Raw genomic sequence first — 26407 nt, forward strand, 5'->3', positions numbered from 1 at the left:
AAAGTCTAATTGAAGTTATAATACCCTCCTCAATTTTTTTTTTAAGTAGATTTGTATTTATATTTTTTGATCTAACACGTGCATAATAAATTACAGAATTTTTTAATAGCATTATTTATCAAAGATATGCATAATAAACTACGGATTTTGTTAATAGCATAAATATAGACACACAAACACTCACACGCCCACGCGCACACACACACCTACACTTGGCCAATATTGCTTCGCAATGATAGGAAGAGCCAACACCGAAGGATCAAAAAGCGAGGTCGCTATGAACACTTCGCCACCACAAGTTAGTTATACCTGTGGTAACGTTTCTGACACCTCGTGCTTAAAACTCTTAAAGCCAAAGGGATTGATAGGCCGTGCTTTCGCAGTCCGTACTTGTAATGGAAGTCGGAATCAAGCCATCATTTGCCCTTTTGCTCTACGGGAGGTTTCTGTCCTCCCTGAGCTAGCCTTACGACACATGCTTTATTGTTTGACAGATGTACCACCCCAGTCAAACTCAGCATCCGGCACTGTCCTCAGCACGGATCGAGAGCGCCACCCGCAGGTGGACTCCCTTGAAACCACAAAAAAGTCCCCAAAGGGCCTTGCCTCCGCTTCACTGAGTGAGTGAAGCAACCTTGAAAGTAGTGGTATTTCATTGCCGATGTTACCATCTCCCACTTATGCTACACCTCTCATGTCACTCTAAAATGCTGAACTGGGGTCAAGCTCAACAGAGTCTTCTTTCCTCGCAGACGTTACCAGGCCTGTTCCCCTGGCAGCGGGTTCGCTAGACAGTAGATAGGGACAGTGGGAATCTCGTTAATCCATTCGTGTCCGTCACTAATTAGATGAGAAGGGATTTGGCTATTTTTGCTTGAATATTTGTCTCCTAGCCGTAACCTTGGTCCTAGAACCTAAGACTACAACTATGACGAGAGAGTACCCGTGCACCTGACACTCGTCAATACAGCCCGAAGGCTCCAATCTCTAGGTTCACTCCTTCTAACTAAGGAGCTAGCTCACCCTGCGCAGGTTCTCAACTGAGCCTTTTGAGGGTTAAAATGCTGGCCAGTCTGGGTTGACAACGGGGTTTCACTGCCTTTTGCCACCCTAGCGGCCCCAAATGGTCCTGATTAGCCCAATCCCATAAGGGGAGTAAATTGTAACATACCAACGTTTTAATTAGAAAAGAACAGAGATAGGAAAATTCAAAAGTCTATTGAGAAGAAGCCTTACAAAGCCGCCGGTTAGTTGAGATGCCACTGATGAAGCCTGAAAAACATCTGCCTTGGCAACTCCACTCTTCGGAATCCAGGTTCCAGCTATAACTTTCCATCACCCGTCATCCACATACAGACCCGTCCTGGTATCGAGCTTTGCCATAGGGATCCTGCCTGTGGTCCATCTCGTCTCTCAATAGTGTCTTGGGTAGATTTTTGTCTGTTGAGGCCAAACCTACTGCTTGACCGTCCCCCCTCTTCTAAGAAAAGGTGATCTGTCCCGACAGAGCAGTCCCACATCTGCCATAGGCATCCGTCCATGACCTCAGAGGAGATCCATCCATACCTTTGGACGGTCCCATATATGGGAGTAAGCAAACTTATAACTGGCTTGTTGGGTTTAGCGGAACATGCCCATAGGAACAAGTCCGTCCGACGTCCAGGAATTTGTGCGAACCAAAAACTACATGACATTGTGGTTCAACCCGAGTCTCTACTCGGGTTGAACCGCAATCCCCCCGTCTCTAACCCCCGTGCGACGAGCACTTGCCTCATGCGACATCCCTTGGTCGTTCCCCCATTACCTGGACTGCCCAGAGGCCGTAGCTGCATAGGTCAATACATCCGTGTTAACAACACTATTGGAGCACACATTCAATTGATTATTACATACTATACTGTTCCTACGACGTAAAGCACTTCTACTGGTAAGGGTTAATGCATTGTTATCGTTGCCGTCTTGTGAGCTCTGAAGGCTACTATGTAGCCTCAACGTCAATAAGCTTGCTTTAATTATCCGAATGATGTTAATTTTAGTGAAGCTATGTGATATACCAAGAATCTTGTTAATTTTCGAGTTGGCACTTTTCTGACCTCCCTAAACCCCAAGCACAACTGGGACAACCTCAAACCTAGAAGATTTACATAAGTCAGAGGGTATATCCTCAGGGGTGAGTACGCCATACTTTCGTGTCTTTTCTTCAGATGCTCTATTAAATACCATCGGGTGATCGTAAGCCACCGTAACATCCACAATGTAGGCCACACCTAACTTAACAATTACGAATTCCGGTTTAAGCCTTTGTGTGTCATGAGTAAAAAATGTTTCGTGTATATACCTTAAGTTGCTTCCTTTAGCATGCACTGTCAGAGAATTGACCACGGAGTCATGCCGCTGGACCCGGGCCCCTGGACGTACACACAGGATTGTAGGACATGTTGAATAACTTCCTGCGAAGGACACCCGTGCTTCCACACATTCGTCAAAGGGTTGCAGTTGTACTGGGTCCTTGCGGTTGGGTATAACTGAGTCCGCAACTGAATCGCATGGTTATAGAGTCGCCCCTTGAAGAACTGGGTCTGGCCTGGAAGCCTGAAGTTGGCGATTGTGTTTGCCTTGAATGAGTTCGCCCCATGACCCTGCCAGGTCTGGGAGAACCCGCGTTACCAATTTCAAACTTTAAACCTATCGCAACGGCTCTGCAATCGTTGTACCAACTGGATATTACTAAGTGCAATGATCCACAAGTCTGAGGAGGTCGAAGCTTACGCAACTGACCCCCCAGAAACGTCATCATCTTTTCGGGAATACAGTGGAGGCCAAGACCTCCGTGCCTGATCTTGGTATATAGGAAGCTGGTAGCGGTCATTTAGGAGGGTGTAGCACCCTCTTGGTAAAAGAAGGTAGTGTTCTATCGCCCCGCCCTAGCTGACAGATGGTGGGGTCAGCCGCAGAGATTGTACAGAAATGACAATCAACCAGAAGTTTCGCCTATTTAATCTTCTGCACCCCTTTAAGGGGGTCTTTTCTAGCTTTGCTAGTGAGGATTTGACGTCGGCATCATTGGGTAAACAACTCCCATCCGGTCGTATCTGGACTCCAAGATAATTTCGATACCCAGTCACGCTGACGGCCGGGATACCTACGGGGCCCTCCTCAACAAGAGCCTCCTCCTCTGTACGCTTGAAAAGAATGACATATTCCAAGACTTTATGGCTCTTAGCTTTATCTTGCCATTCTAGGCATTGACACCTACCGGGGTTGATCTGTAGGTGCCAGCGCCTGCAAAAATTGGATAACCCCTCCATTAAAGTTTGAGCCCCATGGCGGGACTCTGAAATTAGCATTAAATCCTCAGCTTACCCAATCACTGCAACTTTCACTCCGCCATAGCTGACTCCTGGTGCATTAACAACGATTGCACTTCGATTCACGGCGGCAAGGAACTCGTCTACGACCATGTTAAACAGCGTTGGACTCAGAGGGTCCCCTTGTTTAACTCCAACTCTCATCTGAACGTGACCTAATTCTTCCATCCCTACCTTCAGCTGTGTAGACACATCTGAATATAGTTCAGCAATTTCACGGGCCAGTTTGTCGCTCGCAGAGAAACGATTCAATGCCCGGAGCACACTTGAGTGTTGCACCGTATCAAACGTTTTGGACGGATCCACTGCAACGAGGCAGATGGTTCTTACCTGAGTGCGTGCCTCCTTGATCAAAGCTCTGACAGTGCATATATTCTCGAAACAACCAGTTCTACTCATGAAACCTCTTTGGCTCCCACACAAAAGCTCGGAGGCATTAAGCCTATTTAAAATTATTCTCGTGTATAGACGCAGCAAAGTGCTGGCTATGGTAATTGGTCTAAACCTTACAGGTAAGTCACTGCCCTGTACTTTTGGCACCAGTGTAGTTCTACATTGTTTCAGACACATTGGCGTCTTTCCGAACGCCAAGAAGACATTTAACAGAATAGCGTAGATATGGGGGTCCACCTTTCTCAGGACTTGATACTTAAGCAAATCAGGCCTGGGGGCTGATTTGTCATTGAAGAGGTTGATGGTTCTATTCACTTCCTTCGTGTGGAAATTGGAGATGTCATCTCCCCCAGCTTTGTTACTGAGGGTACGAATCCTTCCTCATCCCTGAGTGGCTCTGATTCAAACAAGGCCTTATACACTGTGAGAAGCGTAGCCGTTCGCTAGAAGTGAGTATTTTCTCTTTCCCTTCAATCCCATTCACGCTTAGGACTGGGTCTAAGCAGTCCTCCTCACTGCGTCTGAATAGCTCCTGACATATTCAGAACTTCCTTTCCTGCGGTCTCTCCTTACGAACTCTTCGTCTAGAAGTAGTATCCTTTGCAGGTTTTTGTCTGTTGAGGCCAAGCCTACTGGTAGACTGTCCCCACCTCTTCTACTCCCTCCTGTCATCCGTTTCTCCATCCCAGCGCTTTTGAGGTGTCTGTCCGAGAACTCAATAAAGAGTGTATCAACAGATAACTTTTCTTCCTGCACAAGAAGGGCTGTATTCCTGAAGCTTCTTGCTCCGAAGGTCATTACTTGAAACACTGGAATCAAGACCTCGGGAGAGGGGTTTTCCGCCGCTGCCACCTCTCCAACAACAAGATCCTCTTCTATCACACCCCCATATAGCTCTCCATAGAGCTCTGTTTCGGAGTCGATCGTTGGCTCTCTTATTTTGTACCTTTTCTTCTGTGGGGATATCAGTTTGGCCTTGCGGTCAGCACGCTGACGTACAAGGTATTCAAATATCTCAAGGTACTTGGGTCGCCTACGGGCCTTCTTGATTACGTCCATTGTCCTACCAGGCTTCTCTGAAGCAATGACCTGATTAACAATAATCAGTTTCCCGTGTTTGTATTCGATCCCTGCGACCCGGTTTCGTTCATCGTTACACCACCTAGCCCTTTTAATTCTCGCAACACGCTCATTGTGTTCAACCTGGTGCTGGTGTCGCATATGCTGTCCCAGAACCCTGCCACAGCCAGCAAAAATGCACTTTAACATGGGGCCCTTAGCCACAATGTCGTTGGCTTGGGTAGTGGGGACTATTTTGTTGTTCTTATGCTGGTATCACATTTTTATTTTATCGTTTTTCCGGGATTCTTTCACCGGACTACGTTTTTCTATGCTTACAATCTAGATACTATAAGATTTTTTGAATATATTTTCTTACTAACACTAATAAAAAAAAACATTGCCTGTGATATTATTACACATGGCTGGGATTATATTCTCTTACTACTGGTAATAATTATTTCTTTATTTAATATGATAATAATTATATCAATCGAAAACACACTATTTTTCATATAACACTGAATTATACTTCCACCTACGTTAAATAAATACATGGGATAATTATACCTTACACTAAATTAATGCGTTAAATCTGAACCATAAATCTATCTAAGTAAATAGCAACACTTATATAGGGATGAGTTAAGATATACGACACTGTGTTCATCATGTTCACTGGTAAAAGCAAAAAAAAATATCACTAGTTTCTTTCCTTTTCGAACGTGGTTTTATACCTTACACTAAATTAATGCGTTAAATCTGAACCATAAATCTATCTAAGTAAATAGCAACACTTATATAGGGATGAGTTAAGATATACGACACTGGGTTCATCATGTTCACTGGTAAAAGCAAAAAAAAATATCACTAGTTTCTTTCCTTTTCGAACGCGGTTAATAAGTAATTAAACTAATTAATCGATAAATATAAATTCACATTTATTCCACCATTCTACGTTTCTCTTATTGTACTCACATGTTGTGTCGTTTGATCAATGTCTTTCACTAGTTTTGTGTCTGATGGGTTAATTGTTAATTTTTTTTGGCCCTTTATCTTCAGAAAAATTTAAAACAAAGTTCGCGCCTCCGGTGTACAACTTGTTATCTCGTAACTCTGTAGATCACGGGCGATGGGTTGGTCTCCAATTATCACAAGAGAATTGAAAGTTCTATTTACAGATGAATCGAAACGATCTTAAAGTTTGTTTCCACATATTGCCCTTGATATTTTCTTAGGGTACATAGTTGCTGAGTGGTTAATCACTGCTATTATATGGTTAACTGTTGGTTTTGGTTTCCTTTCGGGCACTTTATTCCTGGGAAATTTTTGAAACACCTTTAGTTTGTGTTTCTCTGATAAGATTGCTCGAACGTTGTTTTGTTCATCATGTACATTTATAGATGCATCATTTATATTTATAGATGCGTTGAAACTAAATCTTATCAATTGTTTCAACATACTGTCTTTTGATCCGTGCTTGAGGTGCACAATCGTCAAGAGATTAATCACTGGGTTTACTTTGGGTCTCCAGGATTTAAAAGTTGGTTTCCAGGACCGTTATCCAGGAGCGATCTTGTAATTTCACAAGATAGCAGTGGCAGGGGTTTGTCAATTAATGTCTCTTTGGGAATCATTTCGTAATTCTACGACATGCCGATCGATGGGGTTTATCGAAAATCTTGATTACGCAGTTATATGACATTCAGTTTAATAGGGTTTATCAGAGATGATTATTGTGTTTCACTCCAGTCACTGGCTCAGGGAAATCTTCAGCAACTGACCTATCTATATAGGTTATCAGTTTGTCTCGTACAGGATGTATACTAGTGATTGATGTATGACCATTTATCTGATCTAACACAACGTTTCGTTTTATTGGGCCTGAGAGACTAGGGGGGAGGTCCGACACAACAATAACAGCGTGTGAGTCGGGATTTTCAGGCTTAAGCAGTGGCGGGTAATTAAATTTTCGAGCATCCAAGTTTGCGACAACGACCTTGAGTAGTTTTTCCACGCGATTAACCTTTGTAGAAAGCCTAAAGTAAGCCAACGCGGGCAGAATGGGAACCTTGGCAGGAGACTTAATAACACAAATCAGAGTCGATACCTCCTCAGAGTCCAACGTTTTAATAAGGTGAAGAATATCTTTTACATTATTTGTAGAAGCTTTTGTGCTGATGCGCGAAAGCCTTTAGGCGTAACCATCGCCCAAAATTTATTTTTGCTCTAGCAATAACACCATAATCAAAAAAGTCTATTGTCTGTTGAATAATAATATCGTCTTGAATTCCTTCTTTCCGGTTATTTTGCAGAAAGTTCATTAAAGGGCAGTGTTCATATTCGTAATTACCCATAGCTTAATTGGGTCAAGTAAGGAACTATAATCCTTTGAAACCTGTTAATATAATCTGTTATTTCTTTTATTGTGAAAAGTCTCATAATCACTAAAGGTCACTGAGTTAATTGATGAACATAATAAAAACAGGACTATACGTCACTGTAACTAAGCCAATTGTTGTTACGAAATGATAAATTAGTTCACTTGAAAAATTGACTGGTTTAATAATGTTCATAAGATATCCGATTTTAGATGTGTTCAATCTGAACTCTGAAATAATACTTTTATTTATGCTTTTGACTGCTCCATTAGGAGGGGTACTACATCTATCAGGGTTTATTATAATGATAGCAGGTGCTATGGACGGGTTGTGGTGCAAATCTCATTAGTAATTTCTTCTTGCGACAGCATTCAGGGTGCAAAATTCTCCAAGTATTCACTGTTGGTTCATTTAAATGAATTATTTCGTGATTAAGTCTTGTAGCAAAATCACTGCTTAGTAAACCCTCTTTTTGCTTAAAGTAGGTAATTATTTCCCTGTTGATGGTTGTGCAGAAAAATTCCACGATAAATTTTATAACGTCCGGATGGTACATATTCCGGCTTATACTCTGTCGAGCCCCTTCTAATATATTCATTATCGAATTACAGTCCTTGACTTTTCGATCATATATATTCGTGTCTAGCACCATATTAAATAATAGTAAATATTTGAAACTTTGACCCAGCTTTCCATTCCAGTCTAAAGACAGAAATTTTCGAATGAAAATTACTTTTTATCATATAGTTTTTTGATTTGATCAAATACTGTTGTTCATTATAAATATAAGTTCTTAGTTCCGGATTTTCTGACTTTCACCTCGTTAATCTTAATGTTTAAATTTGTTAGTAGATTTATTAAAGTTTTAAATATTCCTAAAATTTAAGATGATTGTCTAAATAGTCTTTTCCAATTCTTATCATTGAAAAATTGTCTGATTCCGAAACCTTACTTGGATTTGACGTTTCATAAGTTACATATTTGCTGTTTACGTTGAAAATTTCTTTTCTTCTTGTTTGTTGATGATGTCGTTATTGATGGTCTTGCGTCTTTATACAGTTGGAGTTGCAGGTGATCTGCATATTTGGTCTTGGCTCTTCTCGGTGCGCCGTGGTTTGTATAGGTGTCTAGTTTTGTTGCCTATTTTTAGTTTACTGCTTCACGTTTTGTCTCTGCTTACTTGGGGTTGGTTGATGCATATATTCGTGTGGTAAGGTACGGGTGTCACCACTTATTGGTGCAGCTGCTTCCGCAGGTCATCGTTAGAAACTCTGTCTTGGTATGTGATTCCGGTAATGCGTCGGAGGCATTTTGTCTCGAAAGCTGGAATTCTGCGTTGATCTTCGACCTTTAGTGTCCACGTTTCGCAGGCGTACATGGCGACAGGTATGATTAGAGAGTCGAAAAGTCCGAAGTTTCAGTTGCATAGATAGGTGTTTATTTTTAAAAAGGGGGAGTGGCCTCTTGAAGCTTGTACTTCCTAGGGCAAGTCTTCGTTTTATGTCGTCGGAACAGTTGTTGTCTTAAGATATTAGGCTCCCTAGGTAGACGAACTTGGTCTCCGACTCGACTTCTTCTCCTCTTACTACGACATGAACAGGGGACGGGTTAGGGTCTTTTGCGGTGTGCATCGCTTTGGTCTTCTTTGGGTTTATGAACATACCAAAGCTATTTGCGGCTGTGTCAAGTTCGGTGGCTTGGGCTTGTACACTCGACTCACTTTCTGCTAGCTAGCCAAGGTCGTCAGCATAAGCTAGGGTATCGGTGTTTGTACCGTTAACGGTCACTCTTACATTGTCCTCAAGCAGGGATAGTATGTCATGTAAAAAGAGCTTGAAACTCTACTAATAACGAGTCTTCTTAACTTTTTGAAAGTAATGGATGTTTTTGCTTTGTCTTTTTGATTTCTGTCATATATATTTAATTTACATAAACAATTTTTTTGCCACACAGGTATATGAAATGTTAAAAAGTTGGTTCAGATTTTCAATTCCTTAAGATCTCATAATCAAATACATAAAAGTGGTGTGTGTAAAAATCGATAAAAAATATTCCTGAAAGCAGGAAGCTTCCTTCTTCTTAAACATTCAATATGTTTAAATGTATTAAAAATAAAAGATGTGATTTTTAACCAATTACAATCCAGAACTACTGTAAAAACTTAGTTTTTGAAAAATAACATGTTCCCCTGATATGATCTTTAATTTGATATTGAATATGTTTAATCTAATTGAGCAAAGAATTCCTATAAACTCAATTAATTCTATTAATTTAATTTATGGGTACTTTTTGCAATTGCTTTTATAATAAAAAATGTTTGAAAAAGTATAATTGCTATTATCTGATACTTATTAAAGAAAAAATAAATATACCCTAGAATGGGTATCTTGAAAATGAAAAGATACCACTGATGAGCGGTCATACCCTTTCATCATTTAGAGGACTTAAATCCCATGTATTTTATTAGGAAGTGCTAGCCTCAAGAAAATTATGTTAAGTTTGGACCTACAAATTAAGAATATACATCTACCATTCTATGTAAATAAGTCAAGGGTAGCATTTTATGGTTTTTGGTGATCTTGTGTTGATTCTTTTTGGATACAAAGATCTTCTAAAGTTTCTGAACTATTGAAATATATTACATAGCCATTTGCTTTAAATGCTGCATGCTTGATCTTCTGAATAAGCTATGAAAAAGTCTGAAGTACACCAGATTCAGAACTTGCAAATCCTGCAAGGAAATAAATTGACCTTGTGATTTTAACATACTTTTATCCAAATATTGGGTCTCTAAGGCAAGTGGTCTTAAAGTGAGATATCTTTTCTATAATACACAACTTGAAGTCAAGAGCCATTGTTGGGGTCAGTAAATCATATGCATTTATCCAATTTTTTTTTAACTCACAAACAAGGTGAGTTAATTCATCTCAATAATTGTGAAATGTAGAATGTTATTTTTGCGGCAAACTGGAAACATGTTACCATTGTTGCATGATTTTATGTAATACTTTCTTTTATTTGTCAGCTTCATCTATGTTTAATAATTCCTTTATTATACTACCTTTCTTGTTGATTTTCTAGTGGAATGGTGTAAATCCACATGGACCTACCTTCAGAATCAGTTTATAAAAAAAACTAAATGCAAAGAATTCCAAAAGAATTGGAGATGGTGGTGACGATCTTGATTTTCAGAAATGGCCTCATTTCAGGGCAATACAGTTTCTAAAAAAATATCATAATCCTCGAAAGTAAGTTTTACAGTTAGTTTGGTATTTTTTGCATTATATTTAAGTCTTGTTCATAGTTTACTGTTACATGTTTGTTCTTTTTTCTGTTCTTTGCTATATTAAATTCATGGTCTAAATAAGAGCTAAATGTATGAGAGAAAGCAGCTAAGAAAAGATGGAAGGGAATTTATTTGCCCTCTGGTGATTTTACAGTACCTCCTTAACATGTCCTGAAAGTTTCAACGTAATACCCTTAAGACTGGTTCTCACTGCCCAGATTTTTTTTCTGGGCAGATTTTTTTTCTGTCCAGAAAAAAAATCTGGGAATTCCGCATGTTCACACCGGAATTCAGTTCTCACTGTCCAGATAATTTTTCTGGACATATTTTTTTTTTTCTGGCCAGCGAAAAAATCGGTGTAAGATTCAAAAAGTGGATCATGAGGCTACCACTGTTTTGCTCTGGTGCTTACTTCGAAGGAGAAAGAAGAGAAAAGGCCTACAAGCCTCAGAGACTATGAGACAAAGAAAATTTTGGGTCAGAGACTTTTTAAAAATGAGAAGTGAAAATGGTGCTTCAAACCTACTAATCAATAACCTGCGTTTGAAAGATGCAGATTGGTTTCATGACTATTTCAGAATGTCACCTAAGCAATTTGATAACCTGCTTGGTCTGGTTACACCATATATTGCAAGACAAAATACAAACTTCAGAGCAGCTATATGACCTAATGAAAAGCTTGAAGTGACATTAAGACATCTTGCAGCTTGCGGTACAGAGAGAAACCAAAGCTTCACATATGTCCTGGGAAGGTCGATTGCCAACCAAATTATATGGAACACTGAATGCAATCTGCCAAGTGCTGTCCCCATTATTTCTATGATTTTCCAGTGAGCACTCTGACTGGAAGGAAATTTCCCATGAGTTTGCAGTAAAATGGAACTTCCCACACTGTGTTGGAGCTATTGATGGGAAGCACATTAGAATCCAGGCTCCACCGAATTCGGGGTCACAATATTTCAACTACAAGCAGTTCCACAGCATAGTGTTGATGGCTATGTGCGATGCTAACTATCGATTTGTCTATGTTGACATAGGCAGTTATGGCCGGCAAAGTGATGGTTCTGTGTTTGGCAATTCAACTCTTGGTAAGAAAGTGATTGCCGGTACTTTAGATCTTCCAGGCAGTGATACGACTGATACAGGAAATGCCACCTACTTACCATATGTGATTGTTGGAGACGCAGCTTTCCCCTTGAAAACAAACTTTTAGACCCTATCCTGGTGATCACCTTCCAGTACCAGAGGAAATTTTCAATTACAGGCTTTCTCGTGCACGAAGGATAATAGAAAATGCATTTGGAATTCTTGGTGCCAAGTGGAGGATATTCAGAGAAGCAATTAATGCAAAGCCTGAGAATATTGACAAGATCATACGCACTTGTGTTTGCCTACATAATTACTTGCGTACCGAAGATCTTACAACTCCACGGAGACACTCGAGGTATGTTAGTGCTAACTTCGTTGACACAGAAACTGACGGTGTTATAACATTGGGGCAGTGGAGACAAGAGCAAGTAAATGGGCTGTTACCAATTGTCTCAACAGCAGCACGAAACCCAGCTGAAGCTGCCAAACATATTCGTGACAAATTTCGAGACTACTTCATGACGCCAGAAGGAAGTGTTCCTTGGCAGCTGAGTAGAGTGAGTCAAGGCCGCATTCCTGAGTAGGTCAGTGTTGTGTTGTAGCAGCAGGCTGTATGCAAACTTATCACACTCAAAGTTGTGTGATTAACTATCAGAAATGAATGTGTAAATGTGTGCGTCTATTTCTGGCTGTAGTTTAGTTACTTTTCTATAGTAAAGATTAAAGTCTATAGTAAAAACGGCTTATTTCGCTTTTTCTGGTGGATTTTCCTGCTTTCAATATATTGCTGGTAAATTTATCAGATAAATATGCTGCATGGGTTCAGGGGAGGATAATTGATAGTAATGACTGGCAACTGTTAAATAGCGACTATTTTTTCTAATAGTGAGATAAAATACTGTTTAATACTGAGATAAAAACTAACTTTCAGTAAAGCACAAGTATAGTACAAAGTACAAAGCACAAGCTATACATAAATGTTTGGGTCAATGTGCGACACAGTTATAACACTTCTGAACCGTAATCTTTCCGTTGAGAAACCAAAGTTAACGCGAAGCGCTGAATACCATTAAATTTATTGCCTAGCTTGCAATCCAGATGCATAGTTTCCAGCAAAAACTTATCTCAACTAATCAACGACTGTTTAGGCCTTAAATTTGTTTGTTCATTTTTAGAATCCATAAACATATTTCGTTACTCTCCCCAAAACCGCTTTTCTTTCTAAGCCGCTACGTTAGGCACAATCTGTTTTGGAAAGAATATGGCGTGAAAAAGTGGACATACTTGACACTGAACTTTTCTCGCCTGAAAGAAAAAGAGAAAAAAAAGAAATTGCACAATTTCCATGTCTTTAGCCACTGTCCTAAAGTAAAAATGAAGATTTTCGAAACAACCGGCTTTAAAAAAAACTTTCGATTTCGCCCTTAATCTATATCCAACTTTTGAATACGTCAAGGCATCAATATTTGCACTACGGAAGTCTTGACAGAGGAAAAAAAGAAAAAAACGGATACGGTAGTTATGCAGCATCCGAGCTCGTCCACTATAACAAGCATTAGAAAGTAGAAAAAAGAGCTAAGCATGAGTGAGTGCAGTAGAAAATGTTGGGGTATTGAGATTTTGCATACTGATAAAACTCAGAGCAAAGAACTGCACTGAAATGAATTTATATGGATACTATTCTTCTACATAGGCACTAGTTTTTTCAATATACTTTCCTACCGCTTTTAAATGCTCTGCTGCATAGCCATAAGCCGCTCTAACTCACTTGCCTTTGAAGCATGTCTTTGTATATCTGAACCATAGCAGGATTGCCAACCATAGGTCTAATCAACCATAGAGTCTAGTTGTAAACTAAGAAATTACACAAACACATTACTCATTTCCTGGTCATCACTTTCATATTTTTTAAGCACTTCAGAAATTTCATGACGTGCCGCTGCTTGTGCTTTTTTTGGCAAACCGTTCAACACGCTACAGATGTACTGGCTAAAATGTAAGTTGGGTGTTTTTTTCTCTTGTAAAGACGAAAGAGCTTTGACAATTTCTTGGTCAATGTCTGTATGTGCCTGGCTACCAACAGGAGTATTCTGAGTCTTGTTACCTCCACTACTACCACATGGCTCTTGGGATGTTTTGCGCTTTCGTTCAGGCTGGATGGGAGCTAAAGGTGACATACATGATGATGAGGTTTCAGACTGCTGATTCTCCGCGGAGTTTATCCTAGCTCTTTTTGACGGCTGAAAAAGAGATTCTGCTGTCTGCTCAAACTCTTCTGAGCTCAATTCTATATGATGAGTAAATTCGTCTTCATCATCAATTGAAGTATCTATCCTGGTCAAAGTTTCACTAACAGAAGCAATCTGCAGAGGCTCAGTCATGTTGTCCACAGTTTTTCTTAGCTGACCCGTCTCTGTCATGAAGCTGAAAAGGTGGAAATACTTCCATGTTTTTCTGTTTACTTTTGCACCATCTCCACTTTTACCTTTTTCACTGCGTCTACACTTCATATAAGTATCTCTTAGAATGTCAAACTTTTTCTTCAAAATGTATGCAAGATTCTGAACAGGCAGTCCATAATCTGAAAACAAAATCCCGGATTCTGCCATGGCTGCAAAAGAGTTTTTCTTCTTCCTACAATCTTTGAAGTCTTCTCTAGAAGAATCCCATAGCCATGGATAGTTGATACAGGTGTTGACAAGGAGTTCAATCTCACTGTCAGACCATTTTATTTTGTCCTCCATGACGATAATGGTATCCTAGGGGTTTGCAAGGTACCAGCTGGCTTCAGCTCTGGTTCTTATGCCTAAAAAGAAAAAAGGGTACAGATTACACTATTATATTATTACATTATAACATATTTACAGTATATATTGTAATATCAGTTGACTTATGCTGAGTTCCGACCTACTCACCATGGTAAGCAAACATGAAAAAAAAAGTTAGCAAATCCGTTCCAACCTTCTTCTCCTTACCATAGAGTTACCATGACTATTGTTCCAACCTGACATTTTTCCCTTGATTTTAGTTACCATAGTAACTTTTTGTTTACCATGCTGCTCTGCAGGGTAAGGAGCTTACTATGGTAGCTTACCATGGTAACTGGGTTGGAACTCACTCGCCATTTGCCTCTTAAACAAATTTTTATGTAAAAAAAGTAATTGGTTTTAAGAGGTTCCTAGAAACTGGTGTTCTTTTAAAATATCTGAAATTAGATAATAACATTAATAATTAGCAAATAAGCTACGGTATAAAAAAAAACAAATTAGTGGTGTTAATATGTTACAAGAAAAACGTGTTCTAAAGTTAGCACCAGGGGTGCTGCATCCCTCCCCCCTACCCCCCACCTCTGCCACACCCCTGGCGCATTCTGATTTCTGCCTCACTACTAAATTAATAGATTAATGTGATGGAGCATTAGATTTATGATTATGATTTAATCTAAAAACTGTGAAAATTTTATAATTTAAGAGAGTCCTGTAACTTTTGAATTTGCTGAAACATTTATGGCCTTTTCTCCCCATCATATTTCTGTACTAGACTGATTGAGCTCTACTTCTACAAAGTCAGGTTACCTAAATAAAGGTGCAGTTTAGTTCCCACTGTAGTGTGGGGTACAGAGGCCCTACCAATAGAACTGGGATATACAGTAAGAAGTGAGCTGCTTATACCCTGCTTCTACTGGACAGTAGGCTATCTGTGCAACTTTACAGCCCAATTGACTAAATAAAATACAGTAAGAAAAAAAGTTGTTTTTATCAGGGGGAACTAATCTACACCTTCTCATGTATCTCCAACGAATTTTTCTCTAATATTCTTGTGAAGTCAGCTTCTTCAGTTTTTTACCTTGATCTTGGTTGGTGGTTGTCGTTTTCTGAGTGATCTTTAAATATCTGCTTGTTCTTCAGCTACATCAACCATGCTTTGAACTACTTTTAAGGCTAAAATCTGACCAGATTTTTTTTCTGGCCAGAAAATATCAAACTCGATCTGATCGAAAAATCTGGTCAGAAAACAGTAAAATCTGGGAAAAAAATCTGGCCAGAATTCTGGAGACGAAAATCTGACCAGATTTCTGGTCAGTGAGAACAGCAATCTGGGCAGTGAGAACTTAGCTTTAGTTGTTCTTTGTGTATTGCAGATATACGTTTTCAATAAACTTGATTCTTAAGCGTCTTTTAACCCTTTTTTTTGGGGGGGGGGCTGGCAACCTCAGAGGAATATTTATTTGACCTTTGGATTATTAGAACAAAAAGGTTATCTCAAAATTTTTAGACACCTTTGGTAAATAAAAAAAAGGCGTAAGAGGTGGACTGGTTGCTCTAAAATTATGTTAAACTCTTAAAAACAGCACACTGATTTTTGATTTCCGATTGCATGTGCCCCTTTTAAATTCTATGACCAGCTCTTGTGTGTGAATTGGCTCTGAAATAGAAAATTACTAAGTATTGCTTCTGATAAATGTATTTCCTATTTAGTATATGTATCTGTTCAACCCCAGCCAAATAGTACCAGCATTAGACAGAATTTTGATATTTTAACTGAAGAATGTAAAAGGGTAAAATTTTAACACTAACTAGTCAGACATTATACTTTTCAACCAAAATGTGGTTCCCAAAATGTTTTAATCTAGTTTTGATGGCTTATAAGAAAAGAGCAATATGTAGTATTGGTGACTTAAAACAGCTGTAAAACTATTAGTATAGTTTTCAGTGTTTTATATTAGTTACCTGTTGCAGAATGTTTGGTCACATCTAAGCTTTTTCTTGTGTCACCTTTTTGTGTACTTTCTTGGCAAAAGAAACAAAGCAACTCCTGAAAATTCACTTCTGGACTACTTAGTAAGAAATTTTTTATTCATACCTGTCAGCTGATTATGAGTGTTCTATCAAAATTTATTTTTTCACGTCATTAGTAATACATTCCCCTAATAAAAAGGAAAATTTTTATGATGATGTAGTGCTCCTTAAACACATACTATAAAAACAAATTAAATGATCCTCCATCCATAAGTTTTATTTTGCTGGACGTCAGGAAATTTGGAAACCGAAGAAGGAACCATCACCATCCAGCTCTCTGATGGTGATTTTACTCCATGCCCCCCTGATTTTAATTTAGTGGAGGTGGATTTTGGATCCTCTTATACTTCCTTCTCTCCTACTGTTTTAACAGCATCAAATACCTACATTTTCCAGTATAATCTAGCCACTTCTAAATTTTCAAAGGTATTTGAACGTGACTCAATTGTTAATTCCCCTTATAAAAAATATCATATACTTCCACAAGATTTTGAATCCTCTACTTCCACCTTTCCTAGTGTCCCAACTGCATCAAAGCCCAATCCTTCTATTGGTCAACCAAAAATGCCTCATTCCCGCACAATCTACATACAAAATTCTGCACCAACCACGCAACACCCCGGCACGCCACATACTTTTTTACAGCCTGAGTCATCTCCAAATCCCTTGTGTTCAACATCCATTATGCAAAATAAACAGGCTTCTGATAAGTCTTCAAAATTTTCCAGCCAGTCTTCCATACCCCTTCCAACACACCAGCCACAATACCAGAATACTCCAACATTTAATATTTTTGAACCCTTAAATTCACCTTCAGCAGCTCCTACAACTCCATCTGGTTCAAAAACAACTATGAAAAGAGGGCTTCCAGTTGAGTCAAAAGAGACATTAGTAGAGGATACCATAAAAGCGTTGTTGGAGAATAGAGCAAGGAGGAAGATTAATTTGGACAATTCTACAAAATATGGATATTGCTGCTCTTTAGCCCAAAATTTAGATAAATTGCCTGTTCTAAAGCAAATCCGAATTCAAAAGGATATTTTAGAACTAGTTGAAACAGAATTTTCTTCTTTTGATTCCAACGCATCTTAATTTTCATTATGTAACCTTTTGTTTGACCTCTGTCTATAATTTTGTCTTAATTCTTATTATTAAACATTTTTATTTGATTTCTGGTCTCCAATTTTATTACTTTAGAGTTCAAGGTGCTGTTAATTTCCTCCCTTGGTTGTTGGGATTAAACAGAATAGAAAATAGATTATCATATATTTTTAAACTGATATTGAATACAAAGATATTGATATATAAATCCAATAACATCCTGGATAATTGAAAATCACAGAACATCCTGGTTATCAGGCATGAATAGACTTGAAACTGAGTTGATTGGCTAAAAATATTTTCGTTTTGATGTCTTTGGTGCTTCAGAAGTTTTCAAACATTAAGGTAAAGAACAGTAATTTAGTTAAAATTTTAAGATAAAGCACAGTAATTTAACTTTTCAGACGTAATAAACACTGTAGGAACTCTTAGAATAAGAAAATCTAACAAGTGACGTTTGATGTAGTAGCACAATTATAAACTAGAAGACGAAACAGGTTTTTAATTTAAATTGAATACAATAATGAAGTTTTTAGAATTGGACATTTTAAAGATTTGTAATAGTTAATAAAATTATTAAAAAATAAGTGTCTTCAAACTTGGGGAGAGGGAAATGTATACAATCTTTTCTGAAACACTTAGTGTATAAAAAAGACTTATTTTTATCATAAAACAAAATAATTAAAATAAATGCCATTATTAACTTTAGCATATTATTAAAACTGAAGTTTAAAAGCTGGTACGGTTAAAAACACACATTAAGTAAAACACTAAGCAGATATGATGCTAGTAAACTCTTAACAAAAGTTATTCTAGTAAAAGAGGAGCCAGTTTTTCTCTTAGTACAATTTTGTTCTGAGTGAGTATATTTTTAAAATATAACTCAAATTTTAATTTAGATGAAGTTTTTAAGTATGGTGAAGGGAATTGGACATTTAAAAATCCAATTAAGAAAGATTTAAAATATAAATTTCTCTTGCAGGATCTATTTTTGGTACAGCTGATTCTAAATTAGAGCAATTCTCCAAAAAATGGTCTACAAGTGAAAAAAAAATATCTTGAACATACTTTTATTTTAATCAAGTGTCTATATTTAAATTAAAACTGAAGTCTCAAGTGTTGATGAAGCTTTTAAGTATGTTGAAGGATGTAAAAAAATAGACATTGAAATATACAATCAAAAACCTTGGAAATGTTAATTTTTCTTGCAAGATGTAATTTTTGTAAACTACTACTACTACTACTAACAACTCACCGCAGCACCAAGCAGCCTGAGGCCGAAACAGCTACGCACGCTCCTCCTTTACCCCAATCTATTCAAAGCCTCCCTTTTTACACCCGCCCACGAAGTTCCCATTTCCTTTAAATCTTTCTTTATGGCGTCCTCCCACCCCTGACGGGGACGACCTGCTTTCTGTTTAGCCCTAGATGGTTGACCAAAAAGAACAATCTTCAATTTTTGTAAAGCTGATTTGAAATTACATCAGTTGTCTCAACAATTTTCACAATTAGTCAAAATAAAAATCCTTAAAAGAGAAGGATTTTATTTCACCTGAATATTTTTGTTTCATCACTAAGAAAGACCGTTTTCTACCGAAAGATTTTGCAAGGGAACTACTCCAGGACCAGAAAAATATTCCATGAACATACTACGCACTTGGATGGTGTTTGTGCTAGCAGTATTTTCAGATAAATTTCCTGCTGGCCTTAGGGAAGAGCTGTTACGCCAAGTTCTTGGAACAATATTTCCATCAACTTCTCGGTCAACAAGTACTGCCTGAAAGTATCTGGATGAATTTGTGGTTATCAGAAAATTATGAACCACACAAGTAGCTTTGACAATATGGTCCATTGTTTCTAGCTTACAACTAACACTATTTCTCAGTGTTCAAATTTTTCCGATATAATTCCAAACACGTTTTCTATCACCCTTCTAGCTCGTGACAAACGATAATTAAAAATTCTGTGCTATGTGATTAGGGTCGAATACCTTGGGTATGGTCGCATAAGGTTTTTTTTGGAGAGCAAAAGCCTCACCTCCAATAAAAATGAAAGGAAAATTGTTTTCCGAGTTTGACAGAGATGAGGGGTCTGGAACTGGAAGGATGGCATTCCGCAGAGCAGTACCAAAACTAGATCTTGCGAAAATAGTACTATCGTTTTCTTTGCCCTTTGCACCTACATCTACATAAATAAACTTGTAATGGGCATCTGCAACAGCCATTAGAACAATACTATAAAACTCGTGAAAATTATAGAAGTCAGACTCAGAGTTGGCTGGGGACTGGATTTGACAGTGCTTCCCATCAATTGCCCCAACGCAATGAGGGAAGTTTAAAATTTCATAAAAATCCCTTGCAATGGCATAAAAATCATCTTTTTCTGGTGGCTTCATGTATAGTGGCTGCAAATTTTTCCAAATTGCTTTGCATGTTTCTGCTATAATGTTGGAAATGGTGGACCGTCCCATCCTATAGCACAATGACAAAGAAACCATTGGAATTCCAGTTGTAAGATATATAAAAATGAATAGTGTATAGACCATTGGCTCATAAGACAAGATCTTCTTTCATGTAGTTGTTTAGTTTTCATTATCTACTCAGCCATTTATTTAAGCATGTAAACGGTGTAACTTTTGTTTGTTCAGTAGTTTAAGACTTAGTAAACTTGACGCAATTTTTAATCCATGTTCAACATAGAGGGAAACCGGTTTTATGGGCTCCCTAAACTCTAGTGTAAAATGAAAGGCAAGATTGCCACAAAATTATCTTTCAAAAACTCACAATATGATGTACCATGGGTATAAACAGCATTTTGTCTGGGGGGTGGTAGCCGGTTCTGTGAGAGAGGGGGGGGGGAAGAAGAAGTTATATTGGTAATATCCCTTGGTTCTTTTTATTAAACTGATTTTAAATACCATGGAGTAGTGTTGAGTACAAAGTTGCCACAACAGTCAGTTTCGAAAGCTCTAAAATTACCCAATTTCGCATGCAAGACAGCGATTTTTGGTTCTATAGTAAAACAAATTTTGCACGTGTTGCAGCTTGCACCACGACACATGCATGGTCTGTTTAAGTGTATTTACATTAATAATAGGTCAACATTTTAATCTTTTATGCATGGTTATTTTAAACTTAGCACTAATATCCCAAAACAAACACAGCAAAAAGATGGTCCTGGTTATATCAAACTTCGCGCCAATCTTTCAAAACAACTATGGCAAAAAGGCGGCCCATGCTTTTTGTTAGTTCTTCTGCCTTTTTTCAAAATCACAAATCATTTTAGGCAACAGTCTGATAACCAGTGCTGCTAAAACTAGTTCTATGAGTACTAGGGGAGCTAAGGATGTTTTAAAAATATTATAAAAATGTCAATAGACGATTAAGAGAAAGGAAAATGTTTCAATCTCAAATAAATTGTTTCAATAAATTGTCAGTTTGCACACTTCATGGATAAAACTTTGAAACCGTATCCTTCAAGTCTTTTTTTTACGCTTGGTACTTTATAAGATTCTGAGGGCAAAGGGCATAACCAATCAATTGTGATACCCCAATACCACACTTTTACTGTTGACTATTGGTACAGTCGGCGCTAAAATCTTGAAATATTTCACTATGCTAAAACTGTTCGTGAGGCCGTTTTTCAATTCAAATGATAATGATGACAGAAATTGCTATTTTAGTAATTAATTTTGGATTCGGATTTTTTTGGATCAGAATAAAACCATATTTATTTATTCACTATAAATATAAGCCTGATGGAGTTTCTTTGTCTTTTAAGATGTAGCTTCAATTGTAAACTAGTAAAAAACCAAAGAACTCCATATGCAACTAACACTATTAAAAACACTTTTCCACACACAGATCTTGCCAGAGGACTGATGCCCGGACCAGTAAAATATTCCTTAAACACATTTCGTTTGTGGATAGCATTACTCATTATTGCTACATAAGTTTCTAGCTAACTCTGGGCTATTGTTGTTGCGGCAAGTGCTTGGAATTATTTGTTCATATACTTGACAGTCAACAAACATTGCTGTGTTGTTTCTTGTTGAATTAGATACGAAAAGAAAACTAAACAGAGTGCTAGTGGATTTTTAGAATAAAGTTTATAATTTTTAGGTTGCAAGTGACATTGCTTTTGATGATGTTGAGCTATGCAGATAATATTCTGAATATATTTTGAAGACCGACTTAGCCGGTTTTACACGATAATCAGTATTTGTTCCTGTGGCTTAGAGGACCACACTTAGGGTATTGTCGCTTAATTTTTTTTTATGGGGGAAAGCTGCGTCTCCAACAAAAGCTAACGGAAGAACGTTCTGCGAATATGGTAGAGACGACATGTCTGTTACATTACCACAGAGAAGGGTAGTATTCCGCAAAATGGCACCTAAGCTTGAAGTAGTATAAATAGTGCTTTCAGTTTTCCTTTCTCTTTACACTATATTAATGTAAGTAAACTTATATCTAGCAACTACAGTGGCCATTGAGCTTATGTTCTGGAACTGGCGGAACTAAAAAAAATATTCTAACTAAATTTAGCGGGACACTGAATTCCAAAGTGTTTCCCAGCAATTGCTTCTGTGCATGGATGGAAATACCAAAGAATAGAAAATTGTATTACCATTGTAAAAACAGCTACTTTTGTTTGTCGCTTTTTTATGTGGGTTACAACTTCTTCTAGACTGACTAGTTTTTTTTTACACCAGGTATTGTAGGCCGTTCCATCCTATAGCACAGTGATAGCCAAGCCATAAAGCTCTTACTTCCTTAGATCCTTAAAAGTAAAATATTAATGATTAAATAAATGCAGAAAATTCACCTCTAAACGAGTAAATTGATAATTTTAAATTTAGATTATATATTCTAGCTAAAAGGGTAAATGATACAATGGGTAGCTTCGGAGTAGTTTGTTGCAACTTTGGCGAAAAAACATTTTTTACCGACTAATAAGTATGAAGAAACTAATGTATTTTTTCATACTCTTGATTTGTCTAAATAATCAAATCCAGTGGAAACATTCAGAAATTACCAATAAGTAAACTAGGTCAACACTGTTAGTGTAAAAATATATTCACTTCCCACGTCTTGTTACAGTGAAATCCGCCTAAGTTCCGGGCTCGAAAGTCTTGACGTTCCTATACTTGATTGCTGCGAGCTTAACTAGATGTCATCTTTTTTTGGAGCAGCAATACAGTATCCCTTACTGCTTTTAATCTTTTGTTTAAATAAAATGTTATGTAAATCAAAAGCAAAAAAGAATGGGTATTTTTTAAAAATCAGTAAAAGTTATTCAATTCAATAGTTGGAGTTTGTGGATAAGATTGAGAGCTTGTATTTCAAAATTAAATAGTAGTTCAAACACAAAAATATAGGAAAATAAGAACTAAATATTACAGTAACATTGGTATATTAGTTTTCCTGATCTTTATTATTTGTGGAGTGCCCTCTCGAAACCCCACCGAAAATTTACAGCTAAGCTATACAAAGCTAGCTTGCCCTATATTTTGAAATTAAAACTCTTACATCTGTATTGATAAACAGCGACATTGTTATGAAATAGTTTTTATAAATAGTTTTTTTTTCTAGAGAATGCAAATCTACACGGATGAGACAAAGTGGATTGGATCAGAGGTACTATGTATATGCCTTCTAAAGCTATTGCTGGTCGTTGAGGTATAATCATGGACAGATTTAATCATGGTTGTTTCACTGACAAACCTTAATGCCCAAATAATATTTCTTAACACCTAAATTGGAGGACACAAGGATAATATATAGATAATAATATAGACAAAGGAGAAACAGAAATGTTGAACTGTGTGTCTTCATCTTCTTTGGGTAAATTCATCTTATATCTTTGTTTCTATGTTCATTTTCAAATATATAAATTCTGTGTCTTAGATTATAGCCAAAATAATTTTCCAAAACAAATACAGGAGAATCAATGAATACCAAAGTATCACAGCTAAATGGGCTTCATTTGCAGTAGCTGGTCTCATTTTGTCTCTCTTTTTAAGATTACAATAATAATTGACTCCAACTACCCTTTGCTCATTCTGTAAGTCTGGAAAAAGATTATGGTCCTCATCTCTTTAATGAGGGTTCTGTAAAACCCATTAACCTGTTGTGTCATCAACTAGAATCAAAAGTCATAAACATATGAGTGCATCTAGTGTTAGATGCAGGGGAAACAAATAAAAGGGAGTACCCAAAGGTAAGGAAATTCAGAGAAAGAAATATGAAAAAAATCGCTTTACATGCAAACAACCAATAGCGATCATTACAAATTAGTGATTAGTTAAGGTACTGAAAATTCAAATGAATTCTCTATAGCGCTGGATTTAGCTCAATGCTCAATGTATAAATATTTTAGCAAAATAATGTATAAACATTTTCATAAGAAATTAATTATCTATTTTATGTTGCTAAACACTATAAAATCTAGGATCAATAGCATGTATAAACAAAAGATGATTAAACTATCATCAAAGATCTAAAAGAAGTACAATACAAGTTTTAAAGTCTACATTGCGCTAAATTTAACTAAATACTGAAATTCACTAAATATTTGTGGATAAAATACTTTTACAGGTTTTGATTTTTTCAACCGAGAAGTTTAACAATCGAATGAATTTCACTTGATCCTGCTCAACTTTGGGGAACATAACAACTTCCGAAATTAGGGGAAGAAATTCATATTTCAGCCCTCTCATGGGTTATAGTTTTGAAACGAATATGTCAACATCTACTCAGGCACAGGAAGTTTTTTTTGCAGAAATTATTGGTTTAAAAGCATATAAGAGCTCCTAACCTTTTTTGAAAGGTATAATAAAATTTGGCACTTCAGAAAACTTTTTTGTAATGCTTTTTAAAATTCCACTTTCAATTGTGTTGAAATGACTAAGTTATAAGAAATGTCAATGAAACCTTAAGTGATGTTTCCCAAGTCATAATTTCACTTTGGGAAGAGATCAAGAATTTGGGCAAATTAGGTGCTATGTAGTTAAAATATTAAAAAGTTATCAATAGCCCAAGTTTGGGACCTATTTAATATTTGCAATATTATGTTCAAAAGTATTTAGAACACTATGAACTTAGTGTTTAAAACATTATTAACTTAGTGTTTAGAACATTAGTAACTAGTCTTTGTGGAGAGATTTTGGACAAGAGGTTAAGAGATTAGAAAAAGTTGGATTTATATATGAAAAACATAAACAATATGTTTAGCAATATCAAGTTTTGTCAGTTTGCTTGTTAAATATTGTTCAGCTTATTCCATTTAGTCTTACCACCAAGAGAATTTTGAAATTTAGGGGCCGAACCTATGACCTGCTTATACCCCTGCTCGACGTTGCTGCTGTAGTTAAGTTAACAAAAGTACATACTATCATCATTTGGAGCTTGTGTCTCGCAATTAACCCGTAGTGTAAAAAAAAGGTGCGAATAGTCATTCACTAAAGTAAGAAGGTTCGGAGATGCTTATACAAATTTATCAAAGAAACTAGAATTTTGTTCAAACTCTGAACTACAGTAGTTTACTTGACTACAGTGAAATCAACGGTAGTTCTGACTTCGTTTTTGCCAAGGGCTGAACATCAAAAATTCTCTTCAACATCAATACGCCAAACGTTTGAAATTTAAAATAGCTCGTGTATAAAATGGAGCTCACTTTCTTTTAAATGGGGATATGCTGTTTGATAATTAAAATACGATAATTATATTTAGACAGTAATTAATAACAATTTATAAATAATTGATTGTTGATCAATTGATTATAAAAATTACTATTATAATTCGGACTAATTTGTTATAATGTATAATTAAGTACAAGTTAGGTACAAAGGAAAGTTTTGAGTTTAGACTCGTTGTACTGGAATTCACTAAATTAAGAATAGCTAGGTCCATCATACTCAGAACTTTACTGACTTATACATAAGGTGAAAATTGCGACAGGATATCTTGCGTATTTATGGGGCGTAGGGTTGGGGTTTACCAACACGAGCTTGAGAGAGGGGTTTCAAATTTAAAATTCATGTTTAGATCATTTTGATGATAATATATAATTACAATAAATGCAATGCTCGAAAGAATTTGCAATTCTCTCGAGATCTGTAGCCAGGGTGTTATCTGTATAGTTGAAATGCAAAGGTCTTTATACATCGACAAAATTTGAGAAACTTTTGCAAATAATATGAGGATGTTATATATTCCTCCATCTTTGAAATATTATAAATGAAATATTTACGAAATGAGGAGTAAACAAATTTTCGAAAAATGATTTATAAACATGGACTGAAATAAAAAAAAGAGGAAATTGTCATTAATTGGATTTTTTAGCATTTTATGAATAAAGAAAATCCTTTGTTTGTAAAGGCTGGGGTTCTTATGTTTGCGTTGCGGATAATTTGGATTGGAGTGGGGCTTAGCGGAATGGCTCTTTAATTTCAGCAATAGCCGATCTAGCACCAAATAAGTACCTGAAGAAATATGAGGGAAATCACGGGAAGTTTTTGGTGGTTTGTCCCCTAGCACGCATGGCACTCCCAACTGAAGAATTAGAATGAGGAGAGCGATACCTAAGCCACGCAGACAGTTAATCCGCATGCCATTTTTTTTTTAGATTTATACTTGGAAGAAAGAATTGTTGTACAGTTAGCGAATAAAACTTCGCAAATTACGATTTTTTTTCATTGTATTACTTCATATTATATCATTTTGTATTATATTAAAAAATCAACTTGATCTGAAAGAGTGGGACAATTTAATACTTTTCGATCCTAAATATCATGCGACAGTCGATTTCGGACGGCGGTTACATCTGGACTTGTGGTATTTATTTTTGTATACGTTGCTACTGGTGAATAGTCCACATATCTTCTTACAGCCATTTGAATTGGATAAAAAAATCAATTGGATCAATTTATTA

General features: G+C 36.9%; 2 protein-coding genes across 2 annotated transcripts; one reads left to right on the forward strand and one right to left on the reverse strand.

Moving 5' to 3' along the window:
* The first annotated feature begins 232 nt into the window (after nucleotides 1-232).
* LOC148944826 (uncharacterized) lies at nucleotides 233-628 on the forward strand. Its single transcript, XM_089099464.1, has one exon. The coding sequence runs from the start codon at nucleotides 233-235 to the stop codon at nucleotides 626-628; it is 396 nt and encodes a 131-aa protein (XP_088955590.1).
* Nucleotides 629-19430: 18802 nt separating this feature from the next.
* LOC148944827 (uncharacterized) lies at nucleotides 19431-19871 on the reverse strand. The gene has a single exon (XM_089099468.1). It carries the CDS (start codon nucleotides 19869-19871, stop codon nucleotides 19431-19433), a length of 441 nt encoding a protein of 146 aa, XP_088955594.1.
* Nucleotides 19872-26407: the final 6536 nt, after the last annotated feature.

The sequence above is a fragment of the Artemia sp. Qi Xiang Cuo genome, chromosome 13 (genome assembly GCF_049724085.1).
Source record: "Artemia sp. Qi Xiang Cuo chromosome 13, ASM4972408v1, whole genome shotgun sequence".
Taxonomy (NCBI): Eukaryota; Metazoa; Arthropoda; class Branchiopoda; order Anostraca; family Artemiidae; genus Artemia; species Artemia sp. Qi Xiang Cuo.